The sequence below is a fragment of the Parambassis ranga genome, chromosome 15, assembly GCF_900634625.1.
Source record: "Parambassis ranga chromosome 15, fParRan2.1, whole genome shotgun sequence".
NCBI lineage: Eukaryota > Metazoa > Chordata > Actinopteri > Ambassidae > Parambassis > Parambassis ranga.
In genome coordinates, this window is record NC_041035.1 from 4,910,664 (window position 1) to 4,934,492 (window position 23,829).

Consider the following 23,829-nt stretch of genomic DNA (forward strand, 5'->3'; position numbering starts at 1 on the left):
GCTAACTTCAACATCAAATTATTACCACTATTGCTACAATTGTTACAGTTACTGTTTTGACTAAAAATGATTTTTGTTAAGAATTGTTTTTATATTTTATGTAAATTAAATGTGTGTGCTATGATTTCACCTGTTTTCTCAATAAAGTTTAAAGATTAGCTTTTTGAAAAGATGCCATGTTTTTTTGCACATTTAGTGCAGCAATATTTTCAAGTTTGATATTTTGTGATCAGTAATTTCTAAAAAAAAAAAAAAAAAAAGTGCTGCAAAACAAATAGGTCAAAATGCGAAAAATCGTAACAGCCCTGACTTTTAAAAGTTTATTTTGGGAAGAGATGATGATTAGTGCATGGTAAATAATATAACAGGTGTGTTATCACAGCACTAAAATCTAAATAATGTGAATTATTTACACTCAGTCCTATCTGCAAGTCATGAAACTCACTTGATGAAGAGCACACAAAGGCCAGGAAAGCCAAAGTACGTAAAGATATTTAATTTTCTGATATCTGAATATTGGTCCGTCACAATAGCTTTCACCTTTGACAAATTACCATCATAATTGTGTTGATTTTTTCCAGGTGAACACACGCGTCTCCATTTGCAAAATTAAATTGGTCAAAAGTAATCAAATTATGCTGCAGGTGAGTGCAAGTGCTCATTTGCTGCCATGGCAACCAGGCATGTTAATGTGATTGTTTTGTCAGGTTAGTTGACGCATCATTAACCCCCCCCCCCCACACACACACACACACACACATACACACAGGGTCCTGATAGACTAATGGGGTCATTAGCAGGAGACGAAATTCCCCAACAAAAATCATTGTCTTAGGTTCGACATGGAAAACTAGGACTACAGCTGGAAAACATCTGCAACAGGAGGAGCACGCTTGCTAACCTGGTGGCAAAGCTCACAGCCACGCCCGCCTGCTAACATGAAAACCCGAGTTCTGAGTATGCGATGGCCCTGAGTGAAGGGCGCAAAAAGAGAGCACAGCAGCGTCTGTTCCAAGAGAAATCAAAGTCAGGCCACAACAACAACGCATTGATATTCAAATTTTAATGGTATATGAGGTACCAAATTCAGGTTTTGAAAGAGCAGTAAACATACCACACAACTGCTTTGATGTGTGTGTGTGTGTAAGATCCAGGTTTGAGCTTGACTAACTAGGGTGCCTTTCAATAATAGTACACAGCATTTGTCATTGCTTGTTTAAAGAATGCAGGTTGTAAAATGTTTCCTGGAATCCATATTTAAAGGTCTATTCATATTTAAAGGAGGACAACAAATGTATTCCTAGAAGTCAAAGAAAGTGGTTTGTGTGGCGGTAGACTGCTGTGATGCTCATAAGGGTCCTGACCTTGCCTCGGCTTGTCTTTTCTGTTTTTTAATGCACCTCTAAAGTCAGTAGGACCTTCACTTGTCATTCTTGATCTTTATACATCTTTAAAATAGTCCTGCCAATCATTTTAATAGCAGCTTTTGTCCTTTTTTTAATGGTAGGTATTGCATTTTGTAAGAAAAAAAAACAACAAAAAAACAAAAGGACAGCAATGTAATGTTATCCAGCCATCGTCTAAATGCCACTGAGTATCAGACTAAAAGTCAACAAGCAGACAGATAAAGGAGTGGGGATGACAGCAGTCCATCCCAGTGGGGTGGATAGTTTCAAAGACAGAGAGGATCAAAGTATCGGAGATCTATTCCGGGTCAATGGAGCTGAGTTTCCGAGCCGTGGCCTGCGATTCCTGTCAAGCAGATATCCAGTCAGACACCCAGAGGGAGGAGGGTGTGAAGAGGTCAGAACAGAGAGGAGGAAAAGGACAATGCAGCCACAGAGATGCTTTCAGGCCAGTGGACACAGTCTGAAAAGTGTGTAGGAGAATGTGCTTATAAAAACTTCATTCTAGGAAATGTCAATAACCGGCCAGTTATATGAGGTTCATATGGGTTTAATCTCAAATATCATTTCCACCAACTCTATGGCCTCAAAAACACAGAGAGATCTTGTTCACTACAATATCAGAGTAGTCGCACTACAATTATGATTGCAACAGTAATTGCTTCTAACGAATGGGCGCTTAAGGCTGTCCTAATTAAATCTCCTATGTTAAAATGTCCAGCTTTACAGCAGGAATAAACATATTTACACCTTCACAAAAGGTATGGGTAAGAATGATCTGATCTTTAACCCTTTCACTACTATAAGTATAACGGTTCGCCTTCTTTTTTTTAATGATTCTGTCAGAAAATGTAAAAAACAAAAATATATATTTTACCTGTTTTTCTTGACAGAAATATGATTTTTCAAAAGCTGGCACATATTTGCTATTCTGTTATGAATGCTTGGAACAGTGTGTAATAACAAGAAAAGTAAAATAACAGATTTGAATTTTCATCAAATTTCTCTTTATAAACAACTATAAATGTTCAGCAACAAGACAACAAGAGATTAACAAAAATTATTAAAACTATTTCACACCAACTCTCCTACGCTCCACAAAACTCCCGCCCCTGGTACACACACAATTTGGTCATTACCGTAATGAATGTAATAGCGATCGAAAGAGCCTTTTCTCAGCTTTCAGAGTCTGTTTCATTTTTTCAATAGTGCGAACATAACCAGAGCTACGGTAGTTTGAACAGAGCATGTCCATTTCTGTCGCCGGCGACAGATTTGTTTTAGGAGGGTTTTAAAAAACACTTTTCATGAGTCCTGTGGGTAAACGCAAAAGATCAGTCCATATTTGTCTGCACTCTGTGGTTAAAAGTTGCACTCATTTGGGACAGGCAACTAATTTTCGAACTTTACCCCAGCTATGTTTTTGCCAAACTCACAAGAAACAAAAAAAACCAACAAAGTTTGCGCCACTATACACAGGTTCCTCTCTAAGACGCATTCTGCCCTCCCTTACTGATCAGCTGAGCGATTTATACAACAGCAGATAGATATAAAGGCTTTCACTATTCTCTGCACGATTAAACTAGAACAAAGCGAAGCCAGAGGAGGTTTAATTAATTAATCCAAGTGTTCTATCCCATTAGATTTTTTTTCATAGTGCTATCTTTTCTGCTTTTTAACGTCTTAAATGGGTAAAATCAATTCCCTGTCCTGGGATAATAAAGTTGCCTTCAGACTCTCTCTTAGGAAGAGAGCCAAAGTGAGAATGATACAGCAAAAGGCTCCAAATGCTTTGTCAGGAAAAAAAGAGGAGGGCAGAGAGAACTTAGACTCTCATACCTCCCAAAAAAAATACACAAGCCTTTGTATTTAGGCAGGAGGAATTCATACAATGTGTAAATAATAAAGTTTTGCAAAAATAAAAATGTAAATAAAACTATTTCATGAAGACTCTTAACAGAAAAGGGAAGATCATGTTTAAAATGGATGCTGGAAAAGGATTATGTTTTCATTTGCGGTGGATTTATCAAACCGTAACAACGACGACTTATCGCTTCTGCAGCGATGTGCAAATCTGGTTTTGTGGTTGAGAGTGGGGGGGGCTGTCGCCACGCCACCCACAGCGCTCATTTAACAATCACTTAGCTCTCTTGTATCCCATGATGCATCTTCAACTTTTTCCCCCACTCTCCAATTCTCTTATCAAACCTCTCATTCTTTTCTCTCACGTTGCTTTTTTCTATTTTTGCTCACAAAGACATCTTACAGTACCTGTATTTCTCCCCCCCTCTCCCCCTCTCCCTCTCCCGGTCTATCTCTGGTGCTGAATAGGCAGATTAGCGAAGGAAAAGCAGCCTGTGAATATGCCTCTGTCTCTATTGACCCAATAACCAGCCCGAGAGCAGAAATGTAGCCCACAGTTTCTTTTTCTCTCTAACTCTGCTGCTCTGAATGGAGAACGTCTGCATCCTGCAAAATCCATTAATACTGCTGATTGAGTCCCATTTTATACAAAACAATAAAAAAAGGGAACTGTAGTTGCAGCGGAATGAAGGGGTTAAGTTGACATGAGAACTCAGAAATGGAAAGAGAGGTGAATGGAGCCTAAAATAAGATCTTTTTTTCCATCTCATTCCTCCCCCTGTCAGTCCTTTTCTCTTGTTCTGTCCATCATGTCAGGCCACTGTGACTCTGAATCAGTCAAACAGTCACTCAGTGGACGCTCTGTCCCTCTCCTGAGAGAGTGGCTCTTGGAGGGCACGCACCATGTGTTAGTTGTCCACTGCAATTTGGCTAATACCAGTTGTCAGGCAGTTGTTGGACAGCAGCAAATCGCCTCCGCTAAATATTATTTCCAGGATTCCTGTTTGAGAACTGAAAATAAGTCTTCTGTTCTTAATATTTTCCATGGTAGTGTGTACATCAGACTGGAGCAAGGGCCAAACAACAAATCAGAGGTCTCCTGGACTTCTGCTGGTCGTACACACACACAGGTTCTCATTCAGAGCTTTGCTAATGGTAAAAACAACTGTCTTGTGGTTCCAGTGTAAGCTACATGTCCCTTAACATACGTAGTTTAGTTGGAGCTGGTTGCAGCAGGCAGAATGGTTCTATGGTGATGGGTCCATTTAACCATGTGTTATCCTGGCAAACTCGTCAGATACCCAAACCATGCCTACGCTTCTATCAGTGTGAAGGAACAATGGCTGCTGCTGGTCTCATTTTGTGGTTTGAGTCCAAATCTCATAAACAGAACAGGGCTGAGACTTAGATTGATGAAGAGCTTTGCCTTCAGGCTTTTCCTTTCAACCGCTCACATTACGGCTGCTGTTTGAACAATCTGCCAGCTGCCATACCATCTCCATCTAAGCTTTACTTTGGAAATAAGGGTGAATACTAATTCAAATATGTGACTTCTTGAGACAGCAGAATGACTTAATAACTGAAATAATGAGATTTTCCCCATAAGGTCACCCATACTCTCTTTTATCATGGCTTTGACTTACAGGCTTAGTGGTTCAAGGTAGGTATGCATTATAAGCTTTTGTTTTTTCTCATTTTTCAGTGTCCCACATCACAGACGTTGACATTTCATGTCTGTAAAAACACGATACCTAGGTAACCTGAGTTTGTAAAAATTTGGATAAGTATTAATTCCCCATTTGAAGTATACGCTCACCATTTGTGTAGCAAAACACAAGAGACTGCACTATTTTCTCTGGACCAGCAGAATCATGCAGCCTAGTCTCCAGAGATGTATCCCTGTTAGAGGCTATGAAGGAGCTGCACAAAGAGAACAAGCACAGAATCTAATTCCTGAATGCCACATAGAGTTCTTCTAAGGCTGGGAGGCCTTAGAGGAACAATATTAGAACAGTGAGGGAGGACTATGGGTTGATATATATTGGCAGCTGAGAAACTAAGCTCTATCTTCTGTACAGTGTTTCCCCACTCCTCTGAAATACTGGTGTTCTCTCTTCTCCCCTCTTCCATGTAAAGGGTCAGTTAATGGTAACACCTCAGGGGAGCAGAGCAACGCAGGACAAGAAGAAAACAAAGAGCAGAAGCAGAGGACGGCGAGCTAAAATAGGCTCACTCATCGCAGATTCTTCTTGAAGTGTCTCCCACCGAGGGTGGGCGGAGCTTGCCTGCAGTGACTTCACGTTCATACATGCTAACATCAATGGAGGAATGCTGTCTGACCCAACGCAAGAGGCTCTCTGGGGAGCGCCGGGGCGGGAGAACTGAGGCAGGAGAGGAGCGTATGATCGGTGGGTGATTTTTTTTTTTTTCTTTTTTTTCTTTTAAAGCACTTTCATGTGCATCTTGTTTTTAGAAGCTGTATCATGTGTATTTAGGTGCTTGGATCTTCCTTATTGGTTGTGTAACTTCTGTGATCATGACAGATCACTACTTAAACATGCAACACTGCTAACAATGAGCGGAAAAAAACAACAGAGGGCCTGGAACATACTCCAGAGAGCAGGCTGACGGGCACAGCCTCGTCTCCGGAAATTTGGTTTCATATATTATTATAGTGTATAGTTTTCAGGTTTGCAGTGATGACACTTTTATTACATTTACTTCATCAGTTGTGCGTTTGATATAGCTACCAGCTCATGGCTGCAGGTTAGGTAGTCCGAGTTTAACTTCATTCATAAAGATGATTGTTTATTGCGTTTTTTTGAACATATGATGTCTATACAAAATACGCCGATTTAATCCTTCGCTCCCAGAAGAGGAAGGATTCTGGTGACAGCCTCAGTAATGATTTAGTTTTGTAATGCACATTCTGTAGTTGGCAATATTGCAGCTACAAAACATAGCTAGCTAGGCCTGGACAGCGTGACGGGGTGGGCGTGTGTTGTGCTGCGGTAGACTTGCAAGACAAGTTTGAGAGGGGCGCAGAAATATGTAAACGTAGCAAGTCAGCTAATCCTAAATATAAAAACTGTGACAAAGTTTAGGAACAAGTTAGAGGTGCGTGTTTGTGGAGCTGTCAACGCGACACCATGGTGGTTCCGTTTCACTTCTGATACCAAACTCAACTAACCTAAATGCACTACACTACAGAAACTGCTTTATTCTCTTAGGTTACTGTTAGCTCATCTAATGTTTCTTGTGCCCCATTCCTACAACTGTACAAGACTACAGCTTTTACTGGCTCCATCATACAGTTCCTTCTCTGTGAGAGAAAAGCTTTCTTGCAAAGTGCGTCAATTTCTGTCCGTGCTGCTCCTTCCTAACCATCAAGCACTTGTCATGTTGAAATCTTTGCTTCCTGCCTGAAGGAGGACAAGCTTCTTACACCTACTCCAGTTACATACAGTCCACATCATGGAGACAAAACTAACAGACCCACTGACAGCAGTCGCTCAAAAAAACTGAAGGGCAGGAAGAAAACACAAAAAGGGGGGAGAGTGTCAGTGAGTGAGTGTATGAAAGGTGGACTGAGGCGGATGATGAGCTGGCAGTGGGGAGGTGGGGGCATGGGGTTGGCCCTTTGCTGACGGTGCACAGTGCAGCAAGCCTCTGTAGGGTTTGTTGCCTTTTGCTGCTGCCTTTTCAGTGATCTCCATGGCTGTTTGGTGGTCCGCTGAACCAACTGGGGGGTATCGCATGTCGTCCGTCTATAGTGCAACATGAGCTCAGACAGTGGAAAGTCAGGATGTCTCACTGAGGGGAACAATTGATCCAACATTAAGTGTTGGAGGGAAACCAGGCAGGCCTAACCACATCAGACCGACTTAAAGGTGCCATATGTCAAGAGTTTTTTTTTCTGGTGTTCTGCTGCAAAGAACATGCTGACGCTAAAAGCCCCAATCCACTGGTATCACATTATAAGACTATCAACAGCTCTGATATTGCCAAAGACATCCATGTAATAAATTGCAGAGATTTCTGCTGAAGTTGCTAGCATGCTAGTCTATCATTGAAGGAAGAGGAATGCAGAGGTATCTGTATCCTCATACAGGTCTGAGAATCTCCTGAATGAATAGTTTTGCAAATACATTCCTTACTTGATCTGTGTCGTTGTCAGTCTAGCCGTCTGTGACGCACTTTGGACTGGACTAAGCTCACCGCCACCAACTAGAGCCGTTATGTTTACATTTAACACTTTAAACTGCTGTTACACTCAGGTTGATAGAACACAGCCTTTGGTCTGCTGTTACTGAGGATATGACTAGCAGGGATTGAACGTGTAACCTTTAGGCCATGAAACAGCTTTCCACATCACCACCCTGATGTAGCAGCCAGTTCTAACAGTCAGGGAACATCAATACACCTTTGATGATGGCTTGGATGCCATCACATTTTAGTGTGTTTACTCAGCTTGTGTTTAAAATGCCAGAACCTGCTTACACGGAAGCTGAAGGGGAGCTGCCACAGGGCACACGGGGAGCGGCACCTGCTACATCTGGAGGCCTTTTAGATGGGTTAGTTAATGTGAAGATTACAAATGCTGAAGCTGTAAGGCTGCATATGAAGATGTGGGATTTTTGTGGTTATGAGACAGCTGATGGTTTACAGCAATTCTGACAATCAAGCAGCACGAGAGTGCTATTAGTAACATTAGTAATACAAGTAACCATGGGGGCCTGAAGTCTGAGCAGTTGGAAATTGGAAGTATTGTTGGCTGATTCTGGAGCTTTTGCACAAAACATCTCCAGAACTACAACTAAAAAATATGACCTGTACGTGCAGAAATATGCTACCAAAAAGATTAAAACAGTGTTTTGTGTGAGGACCGTACCAGACTGTCCAGGTGGAGGGATTCCAGATGGGACTCTAGGCAGGTACATCAGCACCGTAAGAACACCTGCTCGGCTCCCCCAGCATGGCTCCATGGCGATGGGCTTAGGCACCGCCTGCACACAGTAAACAAGACAGAGTATGCAACATGTTCACACTACAAAGATGGAACTGAATAATAGCATTTCAGCTGATGTAGGCAGGATAAGAGATCATCCTATCTGTGTGTACAGATACATTTAGATATCAGCTCCCCTACCCACCCTAATTACTCATATGCACATGTTTTCTCATGTTTTGTCAATAAGGACCATCTGCTTTTCTCCCACTGTTTCATCCATGACCAAGCTTAGATCGTTAAGGTAGGTCTTAAGCAAATGGGGTGGTATGCACACTAAAATACTAACATAACTTACTTAATTAAAATATATTACAACTATTACAACTATCTGTATAACCCAGCAGGAAATGGGAATTGTAAGTACACCATCTGTATAATATAATCCATTGTGTGTGATTATGTTTCCTTTTGTCTGAATACATAACAAGACAGATCAGTCACTGACATATTGATCCGGGTTGACCCTTCTGCCACATTGTACCACAGAGGTCACTATACTATATTAAGGTTGTTGCCTTTTTAATTTTCTGGGCAGATTCTGCACCATGAATGATGAAACCACTATGTTACATAAAGAAATGGGAATAAAAGCCATATTTGGGTTTGGGGCAAAAAAGTAGCTGGATTATAGACAGTTGAAATATAAGGAAGGAAAATAAGGGTTTAAAAAATGCTCTCGGATAAACAGGGAGAAAAAAAGTACATATTTTTTAAATTTTTTATAAAATGTAACTTTTTCATATTTTTAAGAAGAAATCTCATATTTAGATTCCAACTCATGTCTATCAGCTTCCTGATTCAATATGTTCGATGTGAAGCTAAGCTAATTGTCCACATAGTTTTGTCCATATTTTATTTTTCTTTACCTCTTGTAAACTTTTAATTCATTTTTAAAGCAGCTTACTCAGTGCATGTTTTTGTTTTTTGTCTGGCTTCCTGTGTGAGTGTTAGCATTACAATTCAAAACCTCAATATTAATAAAAACAATGCATCATTTAAAAGAAGACTATTATTAATTCTATATTTACTAGGTGCTTGTTACAGACACGTACATTAAAAATGAAAACATGACTATTTACAATGAGAATGCACACATATAGAATATTAAAAGAATAAATGAGTGGTAACAAATTCAATAGCAAACCGCTGTAAGTTAAAATGGGCACAAGCATAGCATAGCTCTGTCAAACTGGATAAACACAAAACAGATCACTGTGGGGAAAAAAACATCTGTGCTCGATAATAGTAAATAAAGCCTCTCCAAAAATGTCATTACCGAAGGTGACATCTGATTCTGAGGACGTTAAACACTGACTTCACTGTCCAGCATTTTAACAGTGAATAATCACATTAGTATAATGGAGTGTGTGCAAACCCTGAGTACAGAGTAACAAGAGGACAACACAAAATGCTCCTATCAATGTAGTGATCAACTTAACACACTACTTGGACCACCCTGGCACAAACACAAAGAGGGCACACACACACACACGCGAGCATCAACATCTCCTCCAGCGTTAATAGGTTTAAGTGCTGGAGCGTACAGCACATAATTAGAGGGTAGAGGCTCCTCTGTTTGTTTTCAGAGTGTCAGGAAATGATAAATTCTCTGCTAACTACAAACACACACACACACACACAACTACCCTCTAACTAGAAGTTCCTTTTAGCAAGCACTCCTTTCTCCTGATTGAGATAATGCAGACAAATCCATGGGACTCTGTTCTGTTTTGTTTTGGTGAGGAAAAGAAAATAACAGGTGTTATGTTTGTTCCTATACATCAGTACATATATACACATAGAAACAGCTAATGTTTACGTCATGATGGCTCGGTTTCTAGAGCAACATCAGCGCTCGTTGGTTTGCGTGCATGATTGCGTGTATATATGTGTTTTTTACAGTTACGACCCACCAACTCCTTTGATCTGATGCATAAGACCCACACACAATCATGTTTACATTACATCCTGTTTTCCTCCAGGAAATTACTGGTTGGTTGTAAAAGTACATTAAAATTCACAAACCCTGCAGAGTCAAGTAAAGGTCACAGAAGCACATGCGTTATATGGAAGCGCCTCTCATAGAGTGCCTGATGTTAGACTAATCTTTTGCAAACAGTGAACAGAACTAGCTCTTTAAGTGTATTTTGGCCTTTTATTACACAGCTGTGTTGAATAATCAGTTCTGCTGCTATATAAGAGAGCATTGCTGTAGTTAAAGTGGTTAAATTCACAATAATAAAGGGCTGCTTACCCAACAGTAATTTAGAGTTACTAAGAAAACAAAACCAAAAAGTGACTGTTTTGTGTTTTTTAATCAAAATGTAGAAAGTGCAATATTTTACCTCGTGGAAGGTGCTTTATAACTTTGTTTTTTAAAAAAAATAGTGGAGCAAAGTGCAGCAAATAAAGTTTGCTGCACCATCCTGCCACTTTTATTACTTTTTATTGTGTATGTGTGTTGATAGTTTGATCTACAGGGTCCTGTCTGTTACAGACACGTTTGTTTTTCACAATGTTAAAGCAGCAAAACTGCAAATTCATGTACTGAGTAGATAAAGCAGTGAGTCTACATGTTGCACACTCAAGTGTTGGAAGAGTTGATGAATGTGTGTGAATTCACAAAAAGTCACAACTGGACTTGTGTAAATACAGTGGTACACCTGACCCTGCATGTAGTTGGGTAAGTGCTTGTGAGCATGTGTGCAAGATAGAGAAAGTAAATGATGGAGCAGAATGTAACGACTGTAAGAGCTTTCCCTGGCTCCTTTCCCAAACTAATCAAGGTAAGTGTGTGTGTGTGTGTGAGTGAGAGAGAGAGAGCGAGAGAGAGAGGGGGGTGGAAATGGACAGAGGGCTGAGTAAAGAAGTTAGCGAGGTTAGAAAGGAGAGTCAAGTGGGTGGAGTCCAGGTAGCCATTTAAGTCAATGGTAAAATCTTGCTGAGCTGTCTGTCCAATAAAAGCTGACAGGGACTCAGTAGAGCTAAAGAGAACAGAGGTTCTGACCCGAAGGAGAGAGAGAGAGAGAGAGATCAGGGTCTCTCACTCTCTTTTTATTTATATTTTAAATATCAAATGTCACTTAAGCCCAGACAGCAGTTTTTGCTGACTGTGTACAATGTTGAAATTGGCTACTTGGCAATACTGAGCAATTTCAGTCCATCGTTCTATAAAGAATTCCTGGAAATAATCCAGAGAGGCTGATGTTTTTCCTCAAGCAGCTTTCAGAGCTTTGGTGCCATCTTTAGTGGGAGCCAGGGCTCTGTGCATTTACCTCAGAATGTCTTTACTAAATCTCAGTTGTCTATTAGGGATGAATAATATAGAATGTTTGCTGTCATTAAATTTTTAAATCTGGTAATTAAACTGGTTGAAGTAATGACAATGCAAACTAGGACTGATATGCTGTACTAGCAGTTTCTGACACAATACAATAAACAAGTCACGTTACTGTACAGATACAGTCACACACAATGGCTGCCTTGTCTCTGCAGGATTCCCTTTAATAATGCTGTCAGTGCTGCCTGACTTCAGAAGCTACATTAGCTACAGCCTATGACAGTGTTTATCTTACATTATACCAAAGATGATTGGACAGTCACAGTGAATGCCTGTTTTTAAAGCTGATTTCAGACATGAGAAAAGCAACATGTGTGTTTCAGTAGTTGTGATTCTGTCACCATCAAAAATAGTTGACGTGTTCTCAATACACTCGTCCTAGTAGGCTGGGGGGGGTGATAGAGGTCGATATTTTGTGCCGTCATCTAGGCTAGGTTAGCATTGGTCGTGGCAGGTAGCCAGGAATGCCAGATGTGTGAGATGTATGTTTATTTATGTGTTTATTTATATGTTTTACTGTATGTGTAAACTAACTTCTGTGGTTTTGTAGTTGTTGCTTGATATTCCTGACACTGGTCCTCTCTCTACTATTCTCACTTCCTATCTAAGATTATGTGGTGCTATATAGTGCTATATGTAGTTATGTTCATCAGTTTGTATTCAAGTGACAGAAAGAACGTGTTAATTTGACAATCCTGTCTAATTTTACCAAAAAGTTGCAATATCATACCAGCAGAAAATTGTAAACAGTTTGCATAAGCGTGGAAATATCCACTTTTTAATCCTCACAGTCCACATGTTTGAATCTGCGTGCCTTTGTTGTGCAGAAAAAAAAAAAGCTCTGGTCATGTCAGATCATGAAACTGTGGCTGTCTGTGAAAAACTGCCTTTAACAGTTTTTTCCCCCCGTGAAACAACCAGAAAGGAGAAAATCCAGACAAGGTCACTTTTTGCTGCACTTTCTTTCGAGTCTGTTTCTCTCTTCTGTTTGACTTCCATTTATCAAGAATAACAGCAGAGAAAAATAAAAAAATAAAAAAAATTTGAAGACATTACAGGAGAACTGAGGTCATTCCACAAAGTGTCAGGCTGCTTTCATCTCCTCTCCCTCACAGCTTCCTTCCTCATCCCTTTCAGTATTTTTTTTGCTTTTCATTCACATCTTGTCTTCCAGTGTCTGTGGTTCAAATAGTTGTTGCAACAATTTTGTACCTGGTTGAACAAAGTAGTCAATTGAGCAGTGTTTATGGGTGGGAAGTCCTGCGACGGCAGCATGAGAGATGAGCCAAAAGAGAGAAGAAAGTAGATGAGTATGTTTTATAGACTGCAGACAGTATGATTACTATAACTGATTATATTACAGTGCTTTGAAATGTCACATTTGACTCAAAATACTAGATTTCCTCAAGCATTTGAAGGCTTAGACAAAAATTGTAGCTGAGGTCTTGCTGCACAGTAATAATCACAACTCCTATGCCAATTATCACACAGGATATCTTTCTCTTGAATAAGTGCTTCTTCTTTTGTAATACTTGCTGTGCAGTCGCGTTCTTTAACAGGGCTGAAATCACAGATGAGGTAAATTGCAAATTTTCCAATCCAATCATCCAAATATGAGAGGAAGTAACTGGTGGACAGTATGAAAATATAATCTACTTTGAGAAAAAAAAAAAGGTGGAGGAGGCTTATAATGAGCTTTAGAAAGTAGATGAGTATGTTTTATAGACTGCAGACAGTATGATTACTATAACTGATTATATTACAGTGCTTTGAAATGTGCCAATTTCAGGCTGGTTAAGGCAGAACATTAGAATAGGTGCATTGTTTTATCACTGGGGAGACAGACAGATATTTGCCCTTATTAAGCAGTTATTCACAACATCATTTCAGTGTGTCTGAACAAACAAACCCCCTCACTGTTGTCACTGCTGTATCAACCATTTACACCATTGCTGCCTTTCAGTAACACCCCTCCTCCTCTGTTGAGGGTGACTGGGCTCTGCCATTGCATTTGGAGAATGAAGTTAAGGTGACAGGCTATTGCCTGATGAAAGTCACTTACAGAGGTGCCAATAGACTCTGGCAAGAGAGAACAACCACTCTGGAGAACAAGGAGAACGTTCATACTTTATAGTGTGTATGCAAACTCTATAAATGTATAGTTGACTCTATATAGAGAATCTGTAAGCAATAGATTAGAAGCATTGTGGTTCATATGAACAGACCTAAACATTCATCTTTGAGTGATCCTGTACTGTCAGGCTTACACCAAGCTGTTGGTGTTTTTAAAGCAAATGTTACAAAACCACCTCTTAACTCTTCTTAAGTTTCTGGTCAGATTGGAGTCACGTCACAATAAGCCCCCAAACATCGTCTGAGAGCCAGAGTGAAACCTCCTTTGTAAACACTTCATGAGGCTCAGTTCTGAATGAAACCTACAATACAGATCAAAGCTGACTTGTTGCTTGCACAAACAACAGTTGATTGATGCTTTAAAATAACTTTGATTTTAGAGAGACCCTTTAACACCGCTCAGAAAAATCAAATGACTTGTGGTGTTCCTCAAGGTTCCATTTTAGGTTCCATCCTTTTTAACCTTTATTGAACCTATAACCCATATAAATAAAGTCATTGATCAAAGAATAGCTAATAGGTCCACAGACTGTTAATTTCATTAGAGAACGAGTGCTAATACCTGATATACCTGATATTAAAACTACACTGCAGTGCATATTTTGTGCACTGAATAATACTATTGTACACAAACATGACTCAATTACATTGTGGGCAGGACTTCTATCCAATAAATATGTATAGTACATAAGTGCATGTAAATGTACTTGTTTTGAGTTGGAGCTACACATTTATTAGATTGGAGTCCCGAGAATTTAATTGAGTTCATCCTATGAGTCATTTTTCTGATAGAGCTGTGATCACATGTGAAGTCAAGCAGATATCGGACATTTCGGCTAGAATTAGGTTAGACTGTTCATTCTGGTGTTGTGAGATAGGAACACTTTGGAGGTCAGTGAGGTTGCACCAGAGCCTTTAAGCTATGTCTTAGCTTGTTAGGTAAGATGCTTGTTATTATACACATTGTACAAGGTCAGAGTTTATTGACCTTTGTTTGAGGTCACATTTGACTCAAAATACTAGATTTCCTCAAGCATTTGAAGGCTTAGACAAAAATTGTAGCTGAGGTCTTGCTGCACAGTAATAATCACAACTCCTATGCCAATTATCACAGTGTCATTTCATAAAATGGCTGGAGGTCAAAGGATAAACACACACAGAAATATGCACAGTGACCGTGTGATGACCTGAATGTGAAATTGCCTTTCCTCTGCTCCGTATCATCTCCTCTTGTTGTCCCCTGCAGTCTCTATTGCCAGGCATCTCTGTCTCACCCATTACTTCCATCACTCTCACTCTATCTCTTCTCTGTCACCGTGTCTCTCCATCCCTGCCCATCTCATTTTCTCTACCTCTTGTTTGTCTGTCGAGACAATTCTCCCATGCTGACATTATCAAGACACTGTTGAATAAACACCGGATAACTTCCCCCGGCAGGTCAAAATGCGACTGGATGGTTTAACCTACACTGAACTTGGTAAATCAGCAAAAATAAATACAAGGCAGAATTTAAACATGGATTCAGAAAAGAGTCAAATAGGGCTGAGCTAAACTCTTTCTAACAAGTAGGAAGAAAAAAAAATAGCAGCATTAGAACACGGGTATCAGGTCCATCTCCTGAAAACGATGCTCATCTTATCTTTGTTCATATCAACAAAAGCCTAGGGCACAATCTCAGAGCGCAGCAGGATCTTTGCTATGCTGATTGTCTGGATGTTACACTTCTAATGCTCCTCTGTTCAAAGCAAAGGCAGCATGTGTAAATGGAACCAATGTGAAGGCAGCAGGTTTTTTTTTTTTTTATCAAATCTGAAACCGTCTTTGAATCTAAATCGGATTTTAGTCATCCTGGATCCCTTATCAAATCTCAGGTTTATTTTTTTTCTATATTTGCAAGTAATAACAGTGCCTTGTATAAAATGCAGCTGAGATATGATCATCTTATATTGGTTGGAATGTAGGATTTGAATGAAAATGGCAAAACAATGGGTTTGTGCCCTTTATATAAATATATATGTAAACATATAGAAAACTGATGTACACACACAAGGATGTAGATGTGCTGTCTTGCATGTGTTTTAGCACTGCTATCCAACGTAGCTACACACAAGACAGCAGGGAAAGGCACAGCCAATCACATAGCCATATGTGTTACAATAGGATCAGAGCCCTTGATTATAACCCAATCAGAATCAGAAACCTTCCTGCACCCGATGAGAATCTTTTTTGACATTGGATTAAATTATTGTTGGGGACAATTTAGTATTCGCTGGACACAAATTTCCCCCTTTGCTAATCAATACACTGCTTGTAACTATAGAGGAACAACGTGTGACATCACCCATAGGCTTCTGAAAAGCAGTTTTAAATCCCTGTTGGTAGGTGCCACCCATCCGCATCGCCTTTTTTTTCATTCATTAAACCAAAATTATATTCTATCCACAGGATACCTGTCTACTTCACAGATAAGCCCCTAAATATTCATTAATCAAAGGCAAGTGAGGCAAAACCACTTCTAGTTACAGTTACACAGGTTTACATGAATACAAGCAGGGAGAAGAAAAACGCTGACTGTTGAGGACGTGAAGGTTAAGGCCATGAATTATCACTTCTCCCCTCTGTCCTGCCTCCCCCCACCCACCCACTCTTCCCCATCCTCCCTGTTGGCAGTTTAAGTGGCTTTCCACTTGACACAAAAGGCTTGATGCTGGATTCAGGAGATTTGAACATGCTGTAGACCCGGGACTGGCCTCCTGTCCAACACATCTCAGACCAGGATACACGTGGGAACACACAGATACAGAAAGTCTTGCTCTCTGACCCCTGAGGTGTGGAGAGTGCATCCACCCCCTCACCCCCAACCCCCCTGTCGTGCTCTCCTTAGCCGATTAGGCCGCCCATGCATGTCCACCCCTGCAGGGCAGAAAATTGTCGTGTCCAATCCTCTACCCATCCAAACCCCTGTTTTCCATTTCCTCCTCTGTGTGTCTGTCTGTATCTGTCACTGCTCTCTCCAGGGAGTCTGCTAGATTGAGAGGAAATGGTGCTGATCAGGGGGAGCCAGGCAGACAGTGCACCTGTGTGCGTGCATGTGTGTCTGTGTATGAAGAGCACATGGTTCCTCATGTGATATTCTAGGTGTGAGCATATTTTAGCAGCATTCTTTGTTTTTCTATTATGAGGCTGTTACAGAATTTTCTGGTGTTTTGGCAACACATGATGATCTTTTTTGTCACTGTGTCTAAAAGATATATGTGTATTAATAACTTTCATCTCTGATCACATTGGTGTGTCATCAAATCCCATCAGTCTGGCCTAATTAAAAACCTATATAGTTGTTGGTATGTCAAAGGCACTTCAGAGCAGGCTGCTAACCCACCATATGCTGTGTGAAGGTGATGTGCACCAGGCCAGTTCTATAGCTTCTATAGCATTATTCTTTGTATGTATTTAACAAAGGTGTATATATATATATATATATATATATATATATTTTTTTTTTGTTTGTTTTTTAAATTAAAGACATTTTCAAGTGACCCCAAACTTTTGAACGGTAGTGTACAAAGTTTAAAGGTGAAAAATTGTTGTTGTTTTTTTGCTAGCTTAGTTATTGACTAAATACCAAAGTTGGGTATTGGACAGTGGGGCTGAACCAGTAGGTCTGATCTTTTCATTACAGTTCTATGAAGGTGTTTTATGCATCAATGGCTACTTAATATCTGCAGAGGAAATTGTATCTGATGAGAATCAGCATTATTATCAGGACTGAAACATGTCAACATGTGCTTTAGATAAGAAAAGTATACAGACCAATTTACTCGTGCCATATTATGCATACAGTAAGCACACTACAGCATGTGTTGTTCTTTGTTTGATGGCTTTTTAAAAGGAGATGTATTCTTCCAATGAATAAAACAAGCACCAATGTACAGTTTGCATTTACATTTGGCTTCCAATTGTTGGTGAAGACAGAGGAAGGAGGTCAACCTCTGAGGTATTTCTAAGAAATAATAACAAAACAAAAGAAAATCCCTTCCAGCTTTGAGAGTGAGAGGAGATTTTCCACCACAAAGTGCTATCTTCAGCCCTGTAATCAGATAGATCCAACAGGAGATATGCTGTGCCTCATCCCTTCGATTCTCCTCCTCCTTTCTCCTCTTTCCATAGACGTTTCGCTTCATGTCTTGCAACAGTTTGTTGCAAGCAGTAAACAAGTAAACGGAAAGGAATAGTCCATTGTCTCTATGTCATCCTCCAACCGGCTGTCCTCTAGCATTATCCTAACAACTCTAACATGTCAAATGTATGTGCTGACACTCAGAGAAACAAGGAGGAAAACAGAGATGAAGGAAGATGAAAAAGGGAAGGAAGGAGGGAAGAAAAATGAAAAAAGATGAGAAAGAGAGGATGGAGGGAAGAAAAAAACAGGGAGATAAAAAAATAATGATAGCAAAGCGACGAAAGACACAAAGGGAGACAAAGAAGTGAAGAGAGACGAAGCAGCAGAACAGAGTCCTAAGGATAAATTATAAAGATGAGCTTCAGAGATGAGAGGAGGAGAAGAAGAGTCAGGAGAAGAAGGAGAGATGATGAGGCAGAGAGGGGGACGATGACAGGGCTGAAGTCAGGAACAGAAATGAGGAATGATGCTCTTTTTAAAAACACACACACACACTCTCTGGCTTTAAGCTGCACCGCTGGGAGTCGGTGGCTCACAGTTGCTCTCTGTGCTGGTGGGAACCGAGTCGGCTGCTTGTCAAGCAAATCGCTTAGTGGTGTTTGAAGGCTCCCAGAGTGGGACTAAGATCGAGTGTCATGTTGAATCAGCCCTTCTCTGCGACTGCCTGGATGCACCATTACAGCAAATTATTTACAATTCTTATCTGTTAGGGCGTTAATCTGTCTATACTATGGCCTCACACATCACACACACACACCCTGTGCCTTCATGTTAACTGCTTCTCTTCATCTTTTTTTATCTCTTCTTACTCTCATTTATACTTGTTGTTGTTGTTTTCTCCACATTCTGTCTGCATTCGCCTGCTTTCGATGTCTTTGGTTTAAAGTATTGTTTCTCAAAGCTGCACTATTCCTGATATACTTGATATAGCTGCAAATCCACTTTTCACTGTGCACACTGAACTCTTAAGAAAAGCATACAGATTGTTTTTCTTCAGTGAGGAAAGAACAGATTGCCACACACAAGCAATAGGTTGACAACCAGTAACTTCCAAGTAGGAAGTAGGAAGATGGTGTTGTCAGCTACAGCAGACTGTGGTTTGTTGTCCATATCTATTACTACATGCCTCGACATTGCAACAAGTTTCTCTGCCATTTTTAGCTACCACATTTGGCCTTAAACAAGATTTTACAAGCACTTATTTACATGACAACACCATGGTGCATATAAGGGTAAACAAAGGTCCTTCTAGTTGGCTAAGATCTCTTGACCCACTATGGATAAACCCACACCAACTTGCAGCTATAAGCTGGAATGACAAATAACTGCCTGTTGTTTGCTACAAATGTACTGAAGAACATTTCTAGCTGCCTAAAGTTGACATTTAAAGGTGTGATTCGACAGTGATAAAAGTTGTAACTGTACACACAGACATTGCCATTTAAATTCTTACATGTAATTCAGGCTATAAATCACAGAGGATCAACAACTGAAGTAATCCCTTAATTCATATTTCTTCCGAATAAGGTCCTGTGGTGTCTACTAAAAGGGGGCCACTTTTTGTTTATTCTGTCTCTGTCTACATTAAGTGCTTTACTGCACTTTATTTAATTTAGCATTTCTGATTCTTAAATGAACTCATCCAGCCTGTGCCTCCTCCTGTTCATCTCTCCTTCAGCATTCCTCTCTGCTTGTTTACTTCTCGTCCGTCATTTCCTCTGTGCAGAATGCAGGTCACATCCCTGTCTCAACACACCTGCATATTAAGCACACTGAATGGTGTGACTGAAATTTTGTACGCGTATGTGTGTGTGTGTGTGTGTGTTGGGAGTTGTGTTGAATTTCCATTTTAATCAGCACGTCAGTAAGCGAACAATCCTATTACCGCAAGGGAGGACAGAAGGGCCACTTCATACCCCCTCTCTCTCTCTCTCTCTCTCTCCTTCTATCCCTCTGTCCCTCTCTCTCTCTATCTCTGAGACGACAAATTAATCATCTCTCTAATGCCTCATGAAAGCTCAACTGTTTTTTTTAGGCCTCTTCTTAATTTGGGAGGTGGAGTACATCTTTCATTCCCCCCGTCTTCCACTTCTCTTTTTACTATTAGTGTTGGAAAGATTAATGTGTTTTCCTGGCTGCCAACTGGTTGTAGATGTTGCATCCTTAACGGACACACAAGACCTACATGCCTACAGTTGCACAGCGACACATGTAGCCTACTACATAGATGTACACGTGTGCACATGAACCAACGTAACAATGCAGTGAAGTCTATCATCATTCCTGAAAATGTTTTTCTTTCTCTCCTCCAAGTTCAGTATTGATGTAGTGTGCTGAAGAAAGAGGAGGAGGAGGAGGAGGAGGGATGGAGATATCGATCAGGGAGAAAAGAGGAGAACAGAGAAACACACTCATCATTAAGAGGGTTGGGGAGAAAAGCCAGTATACTGAGGAAATGGCCAAATGAGAAAAGATATGGTTGCCAGGTGCCGCACCTCTGACCTGCAGCCTACACACAGAAATATTTGACAAAGATTTATAAGGTCTGGTTTTGTCGGGTATTTGTTTAGAGGATTTAAAAGAGAGATCGTTCAGATTTTAGTAATTAAGCTTTACAGTATGTCAGTGTCTCTTTTTTTTTCCTTTCACTGGACATCATGAGTGTCTTGTGGCGACATACTCGTTCACCATTGTTGCAGAATTTAGTGCACTAAACCTTCTGCTGTATCAGCGTGGGTGTGTAGAACAACCATTGTGATCTTTGCACTTCCATTGTTTGCATTGTCAGAGGATTGAGGTCTGACTGGTCATTTCTACTTTTGATGAGCAAACCATTACTAAAGATGTAGCTGTGAGCACGAGGGAGAGAACGTCCACTGTTTAGGACATCCAGTAAATTTCAATATGATATGTTGTGCACAGTTTCTTTAGCAAGTAGCCATATATTATAACTGATGATGACTTAAAAATTATGGCCATTCTGTGAGTATCAAGTGGTACCCTCCCACCTCTGAGCCACTCTTACTCTGTTACCTCTTTTCCTGTATTTGGATCAACTGGGAGTTAAGGTGGACGATGACACAGTATTCTGCTGTAAACTGTTATAGGATAGATTACTGTACTCACACAGTTATTGTGGATTTTATTGCTAATTTTTACAGTGCAGGAAACATCTGCTGTTTAGGAAGCCGTTTTACTCATTTCTCACCTAACATGTTTTTATTACATAGCTTCTCCCCTCTCATACATGCAGGCTTTTTCCCAGAACTGACAAAGTGTTGCACACAAACACAGTGTATTCACTGGCTGAGTGTTCAGAACATAATAGGCGATCCTGCTTGGTCAGCTGAACCTGAAACTGGCACTAAACTACGTGATGGACGGAGTCAGACAGGGAAAGGAGGAGGAGGCGGATGGAGGAAGATGGATTTACAAGGAGGGAGAGGAAAGACAGAAAACTATAGAAGAATAGAAAAAAGTTGAGCAAATATGGATGGACAGTGTTACCTTAGAGTCAAAGTCGTGCTAAATTATGGTATAACGTAGGTCTGACAAACTCAGCTGTTTCAGATACACTTGACATTGAGGAGAAATGGTGAGCTCAGACTGATATCAATAAACATTGTGTGAAGTGCTGTAAAGAGTCCAGAACATCTGAAACACTGCGATAGCAACACTGCTGCGAACACTGTCAGTTCATCAGAATAAAGGCCAAAAAACATAATAAAAGATAGTGCCATAAAGTTTGGTCGAAGATCAAATGAAACATCTGTTTGCTCTTGGTCAAATATGTAGAGGGCACACATGAGGTATCATGGTGAGGAGGGAGAGATGCTCTTTAAAGCTAAGAAGAAAAATGTGTCTCTGACTGATAAAAGTTGGAACTTAAAAAAAGTCAACTGCACCGCTTATAAAATGTTAACTGCCATACATTCTATTGCTTTTTGTGTGTATTCTCAGCAAGATATTAGCCCTCAATTGCAATTTAAAATTAAATCCTGCACTGAGAGAGAGGACGTAAATGTACTACAGCTGCGTAGGCTCACCTCTACTCAGACTCTGCTTAACATCTGACTTCAAACACATCTTTGACCAGAGGAGACACGGTGGATGATCTATGTTATTTCCACAAATGTGCACAGGATGCAACAAAGCTCACAAAACGTAGCCTTTGTATTAACTTTATGAATCAAACACATATTTGCACCAATATACCGGCTGAAACACAAATACTCTAACAATAAAGACCAACAAAGTAGTCACAGTTCACACAGAGACTGCAATTTAAAGCCACATACTCCTGTTAATTGTTCACACAAACTTAGAACATAATGCCACCATCAATGCCACCTTGGTGCACGCTTCAAAGAAGATACCAGCGTTGCACACTCAAAAATCTGCCTCGTGTCAGTTGTTTTCTGCCATACCGGCTAACCCATTCACACAATGGTTGATCCTGACCCAGAGCAAGTCCAGACTGATAATCAGGGGACTGAGGTTTGTGTCCCACGTGTATTATTTGTGGATGCTTGGTAGCACTTCTCTCAGTTTTTAACATGAAGTTACTGTCAGACTGACACGTAAGTGTCATAGTGACAGGCACAATATTTTACTCAAGCTCAAGGGAGGTTAATCCGGACGAGTTTCCATGTGTGTCAACATGGGTGTGACTTTTTCAGGTTCTGTTTGGTTTTGTTTAGAAAACGTGTCCCGTATGACCACAGGTGGGAATGTGTCCTTGTCAACAGCTACTGTATAAAAAGTATCTTTAAACGTGTGCAAACACATGGTTTCAGTCAAAACTGTGCTTCCCTGTAGAACACACACACACACAGAATATGGATCAAAGCCTGAAAACCAGCTCAGGCAAAAAAACAAAGCAAATTCCACCGCTACCTACATACAGACATCCACTCCCAGGCAACTTTTTGCAATTTGGCAGCAGATTTAAACTCTGGCTGCTCTTGCCAGCACTGCCTTCTCTCTACATGGTTGATCACTGTAGCCGCTGGCTTAACATTCAGTTAAGCCGTCATCTACTGTACCTGTAGGCTCCGATTATGGTCTTCCCACAACAAAGACATTTATCGACACTCTGCAGTCATGCTCTGTGTAGGTTTGAGTGTGTGTGTGCCTTAGGGGCAGACCAGGTCAGATCCCAGATGTCAGACATTAAATGCACCACTGCCTTCATCAGTTAACTCATCTGCATGTGCCGTGGCCGAGCTGTAAACACGATGCATACCAAAGCAATAAGCTCCACTTATGAAGTGGGTTCTGGACAGTTGCTGGTAATCATTCATTTGATTTTTCATCTGGTTCTGCTGGCAGGAATACTTCTCTAACTAGTCATTGTGGTATTATATCGAAGCAGTGTCATAAGGTTCAACCATAAATTTCCACAGCTATATCTTAACCTCAGCAGATTGGCCGAGCGTCTTTGTCCTCACCCCGAATTATATGTCTGAAAACTACAAAATAAGAAAAAAACAACAGAAAAACACACAGTTGGTCAAAATGAGACTTTTTGTTCGTGTCCATTTTCTTGTGAAAAACACATCACAGAGGTGGAGAGGTAAAGAGAAAACTAAGAACCAAAGAGATAACAAGACAGAGATGTCTGAAGACCGTTTGCACAGCTGAAGCTGCTGCAGATGCAGGTGCTTCTTTTCTAGCCGGTGAAATAATGCCAAGCCCAAACACTCTTTCTAATCTATCTGCTGATACAAAAGAAGCCTTTTTTGTTAAAGTGCAAACACAACATGAAGAGGAATGTGTTTGTTTTAGCCTTAGTTAGTGTTGACGGAGGTGTGAGTTATTGAGTTAATAACAGCGCCGTGCCTTTCAGTGGTGAGACACACTGAGAGCGCCACAGGTGCCTGGGAAGCAAAGCAAA

General features: G+C 40.4%; 1 protein-coding gene across 5 annotated transcripts in view; it reads right to left on the reverse strand.

Moving 5' to 3' along the window:
• Positions 1-23,829, reverse strand: part of atrnl1a (attractin-like 1a) — a 180,322-nt gene that overhangs the window by 3,219 nt on the left and 153,274 nt on the right. For all 5 annotated transcript variants that reach the window (XM_028423948.1, XM_028423947.1, XM_028423945.1 and 2 more), the window contains one exon: positions 8,161-8,275. In XM_028423948.1, the coding sequence (XP_028279749.1) occupies positions 8,161-8,275 (115 nt within the window). The remainder of the gene's footprint in view (positions 1-8,160; positions 8,276-23,829) is intronic.